The sequence below is a fragment of the Cyclospora cayetanensis genome, unplaced genomic scaffold (genome assembly GCF_002999335.1).
Source record: "Cyclospora cayetanensis isolate NF1_C8 unplaced genomic scaffold, CcayRef3 CcayRef3_contig_5, whole genome shotgun sequence".
Lineage (NCBI taxonomy): Eukaryota > Apicomplexa > Conoidasida > Eucoccidiorida > Eimeriidae > Cyclospora > Cyclospora cayetanensis.
In genome coordinates this window covers 355668-367409 of record NW_020312480.1, presented here as the reverse complement: position 1 = coordinate 367409, position 11742 = coordinate 355668, and the positions used below count along the sequence as shown (strand labels likewise).

Below are 11742 nucleotides of genomic sequence, written 5' to 3'. Positions count from 1 at the left end.
CTAGGGCTTTGGCTTTAGGGCTCTGGGCAAGAGAAGCACGTCAAAAGTGCCTACGGAGAAGACGTGGGGCCCCCCTAGATATGTTAGACGGGGCCCTAAGTTATCCTGGGGGCCCCTGAGGCCCCTGAGGAAACAAAAGATGGGACAAGAGGAAACAGAAAGCGGACTCTTGCTCGTGTGGGAAAGCTTCTAGGTAGGGAAGGTGCAACTCCGCCGGACTGGAGTTAAAATATTACGCGTTCCCGTGTGGAAGAGCTAGAATACCACACCAGCTAAGAGCAGAAAAGCCCAAAAGGCTCGACCCCACCAGAAGTGGGGCTGCGGCGCCGATGCTTCCCGAGGTGCTACTGCAGCCGCGATTGTTAGTAATACCAGTAATGTTGCTAGGTTTGCAATTAATGCTGCCACTACATGGCACTTGGGTAGTTGAGCAGGACACTACACCAAGAATCCTAAATCCTATTAGTTTTTGTGTTGTCATCTCATCTGTGGCATAGGTCCCCCTATGCGCTAGGGCGTTCATCGGCTCTACTCCATATCCCGCTGAAAACTCTATGCGCTGGAACTCTGTGTCATTTTACATCGATGGCTAGAGCATTGAAATATTTGCCCAGGGAGCGATGGCTCCTTCCATTAGCCTTCCCTTTTCCAGAACAGCCACGCAGCGATGTGGGCGGGGGAAGACTACCTCTTTACAGGCATACCTTCATATAGGTCGCTAAAACACCTTAAGGGAGCTCCACACGTAGCAGCTGGGTGGAGTTTTGGCACGGAAGCTCCTGCTACCCGAGCAGTAATCGTCGTTGTGCCCTAGGGAAGTCACGGGCTTCGAGAGGCGGAAAAAGAATATATTGTTCTCAGTTCTCAAAATTCACTGGATTTGTCAACATGTAACTTTGAAATAACTCTGTACCCAGCAAATCAACAAGGTTGCAGCGAGTGTGAACGTGGACAATGCTCGTGGAATAATGTTTAGCACGTGTGGTACCCTCTGATGCTGTTCAGTGCTCCTTCTATGATGCATGTATATACCAGCACCCGTTAACCCTTTTAACAGATTTTCAGGTTGTGACTAGTTGGAGACTACTGTAAGTCCGGGTAACAGAACGATGGACATGAAACTGGAATACATAACTCGTGGCCTATTGCCTCTCGGTTGTTTTCTGGCGTGCTCCTATTCGACAGTGCGAATGCCAGCGCTCTGACGGTGGCTCATGGTCTCTGGATGTGGAACAAACTTGTCCTTAGGGGCAGTGGAGCTATACTGCTCAAAAATTATTCCCTCCTGAATCATCCTGCGCGTTGCTTCGGGCATCCTGATGACGTACTTTCTTAGATCTTGGTCTTCCTAACGATTATTCAGTCCTAAGCTAGCCTCGTACCAGCCGTATAAGAGCCCAGTGTGGCTCTCCTTTATCGTGATGTCAAATTTGTGTTTCTGGTCCACGGAGACAACCGCGCGATCTCGCTCCCCTCGATGGCGAAAAGGTCACTGCTAAATAGCTTTCTAAAGCACTCTTTGCACAATTCCCTGATCCCAACGATTTTACAATGGACCGGTGGATTTTTGCTCGACGTGTAATTGCTACTCTGTACCTATATGGTCAGCAATACTCGGCGTTCTTAAGCTTGGAGGCTTCAGTTCACTCAAGCTTTTGGGAACACTGCTATGTACATGCACATTGGGTCATGAAGGTGATTCGTACGCGTACAGCATTATCCTTAACACTTGCGAGGAACAACGAGGATGCCTACTTGTATTTCACAACCAGAATAGGGAAGCATATGTTGTACGAATTGCGTGTAATGTCTTCATAGATACCACATATCGAGCAAGAGTATTTTCCTCCCTTCCCTTGCACACGAGCACGTGTTCCTTTTATAACATCTGTTAACGACAGAAGCAAGTGGGGGCTTGGACCCTCTCTCGCCAGCAATCATCAAGTGCAAGCAAGGTGGTTTCCAGCCGAGAGTTCTTGGAGTCGTCTTCTTACACATCTACTCTCCCTAAGTTCCCTGGAAGCCGTCACACTAACTTCCATGGGTATATGGTTGTGGTGTAGCTCGTGCTGCTTCTATAAAGCTGTGCCTCCTCCTATGCATCATGTTTTCATGATTTCTTATAACGATCTAGTCTCCCAGGACCCGCCGCAGTCTGTGCATTAAGCGATCATGTGCATCTATGCTGGACCCTTGCAGGCCTTTACCCGTCCCCTGGACCGCAAGAACTTTTGTAACTCGTACATACGCCGTGCTACACATCGCAGACTGGGGCTCAAGGCTCTGCGACACCTGAACTCTACGATGCACCCCACAATAGCCACTCAGTATACATTATCGGCGTTTCACCAGAGACGCTCATCTTCACTGAAGGTGGCTTCCGGTGTATCTGGATACTGGTGTGGGACAAGCACCCTGGAGTTGTCAGGGTGCTCGGCTCCAGTAGCTTGGAAAGGAGAAGCAAGTGGACCGTTGTGCTGACAGAACAGAACCTTCTGCAAAAATATTAAGAATTTCGAACTAACGAATACTTCCTTCTAGCACATGATTTCAGTAGTGGCAGCAACGAGCATGCCAGAAAGCAGGCATTTGGCCTTTTCGCGTCAGGGAATACACTTCAATAGTTTTCTTGTGCCTGTGGACTCGTGTTCCAGGTCAAAAGAGGTAGCTCAGTGGGACAGTTACAGCGCGGCGGAGAAACGACCACCCGTATTTTGTACTAAGACAGATACATGGGCATTCGATGAGAACGTACTGATGGATTTGCATTGGAACCGTGTACAAACAGTGCTGGAAGGCATGTGGAATTACTGATCCACTAATTTATCCCTTTTATCCAATGCTGCTTGCATACAAGCCAGCTCTAAACTGTGAAAAAAGATTGAATACCCAATTTATGCAATATATCTTTCATCAAAAGCCCATATAGCTGTCTTACTACAACATATGGGTAGTTATTTCTCAGCTGCGCTGTGACTGCCCCATTGAGCTACCTCCTTTGCTTTAGATCAGCAAAGCTAACTTGAACTGCGAACGCCTGCAGGGCCAGTGTAGCGCTGCCTTCGCTTTCTCCATAACGAGGCCTGTACAATGCAAGATTTCAAACTGAAGGAGACTCTTCGTTTTTCAAAATAAAGTGCTGAGTCCCGTTTTCCCGCATTATCTTAAGATGGCAAGGGTGTAGGCGGTTGCAGGCTACCGGAAAGTTAGGGATACCCATGAGAAGAATAGTTTTAGGCTAGAGGCTGCAGTTACGCTATTTGCAGCGTCTGAAGCAAGTACACATGGCACAAAAGCACGTCCCCCAGACGCAGTGGCAACAGCGGCACCCTCCGCACACTACCTAAAATGCTTCAAGAGATATTTATAAATTGAGCCAAGTGCTATGCCATCAAGTGGCTTCTTTGTCCAAAATTAAGTGACCTGCTCTTCACACGGGACACTCCATGAAAACCCGAATCCGAGAAGCTATTTCTGTGCTTTTGCCGTGTGGGACAGAAAAGTCGCTTCAGACATTAGTACCCCGAAGGAAAGTGCCAATAAGGGGTCACAAATAGTGCAAATTTGTCGGAGAGAATCACCCCATCACTTTTCGGCGAAGATGCACGTAGGCAGGCATTATTTTTCTATACTCCATTCAGATCAGTATTGACCGTGTGGTTCAGCACCTCTTATCTTCTCTGCTATGAATCCCAGTCGTCTTCGTGCAAGAATAATTTACACTACGTTCCTGTGCTAAAACTTGGTGCCTCCTGCTGTCCGTAATAGATCGAAGGAGCGCTCGGAAGGGTGTAGCTTCATGCATTGCGGCTAGCTTGTCTCCCTTCGGGTCATACCCAGTGAGGTGTGGGTAAGTGGACGTGAAAACACACCAGCGAAAGAATTCATAAGTTTCAATCAATCTTCGCATCTGGAAAGGTCTTTTCACTCTTAATGTAAGTGGAAATTTGTGTACTACACACACAGCGTTCAGGGCATGTTCTTCATGTGTGTGAAAGAAGAGGAGCAACAAATGCATTAAGAGCGCAAGTTGGAAGATCAATAACCAGGAGATTATGCGTATCATTTTTACATAGGCAGAACTGTATGAGATCTGAAGCTCCATTCATATTCAGGGATTAGCATGCACGCGGCGAAGCGACCCAAATTGAGGTCAGAAGGCCAACCACGATGGCGTAGCATTGCATAGCACTTAAACGTTTAAAAAGCATAAGATAAAGCCTCTTCCTGTTTGTAAACCAGAAAAAAGTGGAAGGCTGCTACGGTACTACGGTACCGAGCACAGAGATATCGAAATCATAGCCCTTAGAAAGCTTTAACTTCTTCGTTTCACTTATGAGTATTCCTCTTGATAAATCTTAAAAAGCATATTTTTCCTTGAAGGATATTTTTAAAAAAGGGGAAGGTAACTCGCGTGTTAAGAATCTGAACATGCAAAATAGGGCCCCAGTTGGCATGTCTTGTGGAATTCCTCCAACCGAATGCACTATTTGAAAGCACTGCTCCGATTAAGTATTTTTGCTTTTTTCAGCATCGCCTTTTTCCCTTATGGGACTTAATTTGTTCCTTCGAGGGGGTACGGAGAACATCCCATGTAGTCGATTCACAAGCCGTCTGCCTTAAAATCTACTTATTAACCAAAAGCCATGTTTTACACCCCTTCACTATTTCCTCTCACGGTAGGGAGATGCATATAAAGCTGTGTGGGGGGCCCTCTCGCGTCTCCTTGTTGTTGGGCCCCCTAGTATCTTCTCCTACTGGTGTTTTCGCCTACTTGTTGCTCCTTTACCTCGTTTCCAGCCCGACTCAATCGGTAATAGTGACTCGTGCTTTGCTTCCTGCCTTCGTCAACTGTGCCAGCATAGCCTCAGTGTGCGTACAAACTCCTCGGGATCTAGTATCACCCCTTAAAGCATATCGCCCCAGCGACCCTTGCAGGAAAGGGAGGAGAGGGACTACCCTGACCCTCAAAGCTCTTGTAGAATCCGGCCCCGCTATTCCCCCTCCACAGCATCCTGCAAATCCGGTTAGTGTCACCCTCATGTTGTTCATTGTTCTCTAGTTTCTGCTTTTGAAATTCCATCCCTCTATGTCTCTAAAATTGCCTCTCTATTACTCTCGTATGATTCTTTTCCAACTGGCTCATAGCTCATACCCTTCGCTCTAGACATGAATTTTTAAGAGCTAGCTACAAGGTGTTTGGTGTACCTCGCATTCATGATACTTTCTCAATATCTGCTGTGCTGTACGCAAGCTCCAGCCGCTCCTTCCTACCGCGCTTCGCAGCGGATCCGACATTTTTAGCCATTTATTGCATTTCAGTAAGAGGATATTTCTGTGGGGCCCTCTAACTGATGAGGTCGCTGCAGCTCTCACAGCGCAGCTGCTGCTCCTTTGTGGAGAGACACAAGAGAGGAACAAGGAGAACAAGAGGAGAAATAGGCATGATAACCTAATAAAGACGATAAGCAATGATGTAGAGGGGAAGGAGGAACAAGATAACACAAGTGTAGAACTGGTCATAAACTGTAAAGGCGGCTCACTAACTGCAGGTGAGTCGCAAGACCGCAAGCTCTGAACCCAAAGCATTCAGTTGTCATAATACAGTTGATAAGGGGGTTTCTCTATTTTTCACGTAATTTTCACACGTGATAACGGAGCTTGGTTGTGCCTCTTTCATTATGCTGTACAGTCTAATGTGTTTCTTCTATTCGCACCTTGTTTCTCTATTGCTGCCTAGGTCTGGCCTTGTACGACGTACTGTCGCTGGTATCCAACACTCTTTCTGTGCGGACTCTGGCTGTTGGCGCTGCGGGACACATGGGAGCTCTTCTTCTCTGTGCTGGGAAGAAGGGACACAGGAGGGTGACAAAAAATGCAAGAATTTTTTTTTGCGAATCTACGGGTAAGTGGACGGAATGTGTCATTATAGCAAGGTGTCACTCACAGGTTGATAGCCACCCTCATTATGCTGCATCAGAACGCGGGAGGCATAAGGGACGCTTGTGCTGAAGCAACACAGATACAATAACTGGTGTGCAAGTGGTTCTTATTCTGTCTTTAACTCATGCGCATAAATGGTGTTAAGGTGTTCTGGTTGTTGGGGGAGTTGCAGTGGCGTTGTTGCTGCTTTTTGGCAACAGCAGTACCAGGCGTTTAATTGCCCCTCAATCTAATGCAGCCTTTGAAGTTTTTTCTATTTATTCAAATGTACATGAAAGGACACAGGTGGGGAATCATTGGCAGAAAACAGCTACAAATAATGGTAGGCGCATCCCAGATCAGCGGGCACGGGGGAAAAGCATTTTCCGACTTTTTTTCTACTGTGCAGCGCATGCCCAGGGCTCTGCCAACGAGCTCTTGTCTCAAGCTGCTTCTTTGGCCTCACAGGAAAGGTCAATGGATAAGCTGCTGGCCAGACATACGAAGTGTCCAATTAACGAGGTACTTTAATATAGGCATCAAGTCGTATTGGCTGTTTAAACTGCGTCACACGATGGTTCACATCGGCTTTAAGCAGCCACTAATGACTGTAGAGCACGACATGAAGTAGGGGGTACAAGCAGGACACCTTTTTATCTCTTTTGCTCCGGCTCAGATATCTAAATGGAGGCGGCAGTCCAAAGTGTTTTCTGCTGAAGAAGCCCGGGCAGTTGGACTTGTGGATACAGTAATTGCTGAGGAGAACAATATTGAAAGAACTAGCCTTCATTAGTTCTTGAAAATCGACTGTTTTTTCCTTGATGAATTGTGTAGATATTTTGCAGGGATAGTGAGACTGCTATTTGCCCGCTTTGTGCATTGTCTTTCGGCACGTAATGATTTTTGCGTATTCCGCCACCTCCTACCGTTTTCCTGCCTGACATTTCTTCTTCCCCATATTGTTCGTGTGTAGTTCTACTTTCTTACACTCACTTCAAGTAGAGCGCGCTCGCTGGATCGACTTTGTAGCCTCATATTTTCCCTGCACAATTTTTGACATGCGGGTTGGACTTTAATGCACTAATTGATCTCCCGCACATTACGGGAGTTTGGCTTGCTTAGTAACCACGCGGAAAATGAGACAGAAAGGCATGCACAAAAGCAGCAAGGCGTTGGAGACATGAAGAACAATGCGACGAGTACTTGGAATGGTCGAAGACGCATGGAATTGATGAATATAGCACCCAAGCGTTTAAAGGGGAATCATCGAGGCGTTAAACCATGTCATACCACATTCTGAATGTTAACATATGCCCCCATTATTTCATTCTGGCCCTTGGCTTTCGTATGGAGCATGGTCCTAAAGAATACACCTACTAAAGCAGCGGGGTATAGCAACACATTCTCATAACTGTCTCATTTGGCCCAACTATTTCTAGTTTTTCTTGAACACCCAGGTTTTCCGGTTGAATGCAGCATCCTAAGACACATTGTCAATGCAGCTCCTTCTCAGCACTGTTAGGCAAAGACGGTGGAATGAAGGTGTAACTGAACAATTGTAATGCGAAAACAAATGTTCAGCCGTATGGCTGCTTATTCTTTTACTTGATTACGCAGTGCTTTTATGGGCATGGAGCCAGGTAGGGGAGGTAGCCATTCCTCGCTGCGGCGTGACCACTGGCACACATCGCATTCTTCTGGCCCCAAGTAGCGATGCAACTCACTGCTCTTCCAGCTGCTAGATTCTTTCATTTAAACAGGATAACGAACAGTAAGCTCAAGTGTTTGTAACGAAAAGCAGAAATAGCTTGTCTACCTTCAGAGGATAGCGACTGCACTCTTCGATGTTTGACAAGCGTCACCGAGATCGCGACGCTGATGCCACATTGAGGCAGTGCCAGATCATTCGCACACAGGGAATTCCTTTGCTTGATGTTTTTTCCGCGATGAGGGAAGAGAAATGTAATCTCTGATTTGAAGGCAGCTCCTTGCTCCAGTTGCCTCCCTCTCTCGGTGCAGCTGTGGGACTGTAATGTACTTACACCCCAACACATCTTTTTCAACATCTCTTTCATGCAAATGCTTACATTTTGTGGTACTATAAACCTCCTAGATATTCTCCCTGCCCTTCATATTTCCTGTTTCATCCTCAGGTCAGCAGAATGGGTGCTGCGTGCTCGAGGCCTGCAGCGAAGTCCCTCGGTGGGCCAGCACCGGAAGAAAAAAGGGCATTGGGAGGAAAAGCAGAAGAAACATTAGAAGACGTGAAGAACGCAGCGTCGGAGAGGGCCGAGAACATCAAAGTGGCTGCAGAATCTCTGGATTGCGTGAAAGAAGGTATCACTAAGTCACCTGAAGTCGAAGATCTGAAAAATAGAGCGGCTGAAGCGGCTGACGCAGCCCCACCAAAAGTAGTTTTAAAAGAAGACGAAGCCATGCCAGGGGGGTCTCAACAGGGAAGCAAATTGCTTCTTTCTCATGCAGACCAGCAGCTGCTGGATGCGGCAAAGCAACAAGTAGCAGCTAAAACCGCGACAGCCAGCACCTCAGCAAGCGCTCCCCCTGCTAACTCACCCCTTGCATACTTGTTCTTTGCCTCTTCTCTTAACGAGGGCTCTCTAATTCAGTTGTGGGCCCCTAGTCCCATGACCCCAGAACAAATGAAAGAAAAGCAGTATGTACTGCTAGCATCACTTATCCCTGCCAGGCACAAGAAGGTTACTAAGAACAAGCTAACAGTAAATGGGGGAATTACATGCTTCCAGCAAGAAATATTGGTGAGCTTGCAGATGGTATACGTGACTACTTGACATCCAGTGTGCAACAAGAACAACCGGCCTCTTGGGCCCATGGCTACAGCGTTTTTAATCCTACAACACATGTTGCCAGTTTTATTGGCATTTGCGTCGCTGTGGCTTCTGGCATTGCATATTGTGTTTCTTCAATCAGTATTATGAATTCCTTTTGAACTGGTCAGTTTCTGTCATCCGTGGAGGCGTTTCTTGCTTTCTACAGCTGTCTGCTGCAGACCCGGCGCTACAACACCAGATATGGGTCCCTCTGGATGTCTCTCCCTGCTCATTCTGCAGTGGAGAATGTGTATCGCTCTATTGAAATGCGATGCTCTATTTGATCACCCCCTATCATGTGTGCGAACGAATCCGTGTCTGTGTGTATGTTTTTATTCGTGCATGGATATTGAGAAAATAGTAGTTTTTTTTATCCTGCTGCCTACAGTATAAGTGGGACATATGGAGTAAAGCTCAGCGGCAGCCTTACTACCAAGGGTGGGTCAAGTTCTTAAAAGCAGCAGATGAAATGGAGGCCACAGTAAGAATTCATGTTTTCGATAAGCCAGCACCGTCAGCCAGAGTCTTCGTACTTCACACGGGACCAGTGAGTGATGGAAGCCGCCAACTAGCTGTTCATTCTGTCGTGCTGAGCAATAATTCAGCAAGAATGTTATTTGGTGGCTAGCTTACTAGCGGACCTCTACCTGTGTTTTGTGTGCGTGCACCGAATACTTGAGTACAGAGGGGTAGGTCTATCGTGATATCAGCTGCTACTTGGGATCTCACACATCCAAGCTTACATCCAGGGAGCAACGGGCTGTATCAGGCCCCATATTAGCAAGTGCGAGCTTCTATCGAAATGCGTGTACTCAATTGTGCAGATTGAGAACAAGGTTATACCTATCACGGAGGAGCAAGACCTGAAAATTTCCGTATTTAGCTTTGTCTCAGTGGTGCCTCCTCCGTCCACTTACAAACCTGGGACAAACATCACTCCTAAACGATTCGGCGATCTTGCTACAGAAAGTGGTGATTTGAGTTCTTTGTAGTTAATGGCACTTTGCTTTAAGCCACAGAACTTAGCTATCATTATCTTATTTTCAAGAGCATATCCTATTTTCGCTCTTGAATACGCTGACGAGGATCACTTGCTGCTCCACCCTTCCGCTTGTGAGTCGTTTTTGTGATTGCACTGCCATGCAGGAGGTGCTTATATACAGCTTTCCCGACGTGGCGGCGATGCCGTATTCGATGAAGCAGATGTGGTGAAATGGTTAGCTGCAGAAGGTTTGGAGCTGCAGCAAGGAGGGGGCATTACGCTGGACGCTACAGGAACTTACGAACGGAGATCGGATAAAAAGGGAGGGAATGTTCCAGCTACACCTACTTGAGCAGCTTCAAACATGACACGCGGGATTTGCATGACAAATGAGCTTATTTAGTGCATTCGTGATGCTATTACTTTCATGTTTTAATTCAAGAAACTAGTTGAGGCTATGAGAGCATCCCGTGCTGTGGTTTGTTTACAAAATAGGGAGTAGAGAAGCCCATACCTGCTTTTTTGGGCGATCAGAACAGGTTCTATGCAAATGACAAGAAATTGATGAGTTATATCTTCGGACGTTTTTTGTCACACAGCAGGTCGCCGAATATATGAACTACTAAGCAGACCCGATCTTTATGCATGATTTAGTTTTTGATCTTCCTTTTGATTTGCTGTTTTATTGGGGCTATTTTCTTGCATTAATTTTATTGAAAACGATAAAATGCGTTGACAAAGCTCAAAACATCCCAAACACATTTGAAGCACTAGTGCGCTATAACTAAGATGTTGATAAAGGTAAAAAGTGTTCAGAATAATGTTTCAGGGGAATAATACAGAAGGGACAAGAGTGCTTATTGCGATTTGACGAATGAAAATATTAACTGTATCTTCAGTCAACGGCTTCCTGAGATCCCCCCAACTCTTATTTGGAGGTAGATTAATGCCTCTGCAAGTAACTTGCAGATGAGTGTGCTTGGTTACCCTAGTGAATATTTGTAGAGTGGCTTCACCTAGCCTCATGTGGCTAGCTACCAGAACACATCAAGTGAATGTAGTCACTGTTGTTTCGAACTACTAAAGTTTGAACACAATGGGATATTAAGCACACCATCTTGGCTTTTCCATGCTGCTATCACATCCTCTGACGGAAGGTAACATTAGCATGAATTGGCAAGACCAACACGTCTGTGAACATGAAAAACGCAAGAAAAGGTTATCTTAAGTTACAGTGAGTATTGTGATTGCATTGTTATGGGAAGCATTTTTCCGAGGGCAAAAGAAAGTGTGGAAAAAACGGTAGCTCATGTAAGAGACCATCTAGGATTTAATTGGGGTGATTCTTCACTACAAACTAAAGCACGCGTACTAGATTACTGAGTTTTTGTCAACATTGGTCCCTTCCTCGTTGCCTGTGAAACAAAAGGTTCCGGCATACGGAAATAGAGACAGCTAGGGTGTGCGTATTTGTGCCCTCTAAGCACTACGCCCATTCACGGATAGTCGTACAAAGCCTCAAGCATTATATAAACGAGCCGACAATGCTAACTGAATGCATCAGGTGCTGGGAATTGTTTATTTCTCCTTTGCTGCTACGCCTTCGCCCTATTTTAAGCGCGTACCCATGTGAATCGTACTTATGCCTTGAGACTCGCTGTCTGCAGGAAAATGGCAGATCTTTAGCGTACCGCTGTCAGGCGAAAACACTGCAGCTGAAAAATCGAGATGTGCACATTTATCAATAACAGGAAATATGTAAAAAACACGCATACAACAGCCAACAACTCACGCAGGACTGAAAGAAACTGCAGCCGCTGCGGCGCGATGGCTGGCTGTCGTCGGCGAGCTGAGATATGTAAACCTCCTGCAACCAGAAAACCGATGTCAAGTACATTTAAACGGTTTCGAAATGTAAAATAGTTTAATATGGCTTGAACGCTACCTAGCACAGAGTCTACATGCCCGTACAGCCGATGCAATCATCAT

General features: G+C 46.2%; 2 protein-coding genes across 2 annotated transcripts; both read left to right on the top strand.

Moving 5' to 3' along the window:
• The first annotated feature begins 4687 nt into the window (after window positions 1–4687).
• Window positions 4688–6715, top strand: LOC113146684. Its single transcript, XM_026334786.1, has 5 exons — window positions 4688–5026; window positions 5261–5552; window positions 5741–5983; window positions 6089–6444; window positions 6599–6715. Exons 1-5 carry the CDS (start codon window positions 4688–4690, stop codon window positions 6713–6715), a joined length of 1347 nt encoding a protein of 448 aa, XP_026190571.1.
• A 1369-nt stretch (window positions 6716–8084) lies between these two features.
• On the top strand, window positions 8085–10105 carry LOC34620157. The gene is made up of 4 exons (XM_026334785.1): window positions 8085–8699; window positions 9160–9318; window positions 9596–9743; window positions 9918–10105. The coding sequence occupies exons 1-4, from the start codon at window positions 8085–8087 to the stop codon at window positions 10103–10105; spliced, it is 1110 nt and encodes a 369-aa protein (XP_026190570.1).
• The last annotated feature ends 1637 nt before the right edge of the window (window positions 10106–11742 follow it).

What these genes read in the sequence shown, in the direction of transcription:
- LOC34620157 (XM_026334785.1), top strand. Translation starts at nt 8,085, where the DNA reads ATGGGTGCTGCGTGCTCGAGGCCTGCAGCGAAGTCCCTCGGTGGGCCA. An exon ending in GCTTCCAGCAAGAAATATTG is followed by an intron (nt 8,700 to 9,159) that starts GTGAGCTTGCAG and finishes TGCTGCCTACAG; the next exon opens with TATAAGTGGGACATATGGAG. An exon ending in CGATCTTGCTACAGAAAGTG is followed by an intron (nt 9,744 to 9,917) that starts GTGATTTGAGTT and finishes ACTGCCATGCAG; the next exon opens with GAGGTGCTTATATACAGCTT.
- LOC113146684 (XM_026334786.1), top strand. Translation starts at nt 4,688, where the DNA reads ATGCATATAAAGCTGTGTGGGGGGCCCTCTCGCGTCTCCTTGTTGTTG. An exon ending in AGGCGGCTCACTAACTGCAG is followed by an intron (nt 5,553 to 5,740) that starts GTGAGTCGCAAG and finishes ATTGCTGCCTAG; the next exon opens with GTCTGGCCTTGTACGACGTA. An exon ending in CGAAGTGTCCAATTAACGAG is followed by an intron (nt 6,445 to 6,598) that starts GTACTTTAATAT and finishes GCTCCGGCTCAG; the next exon opens with ATATCTAAATGGAGGCGGCA.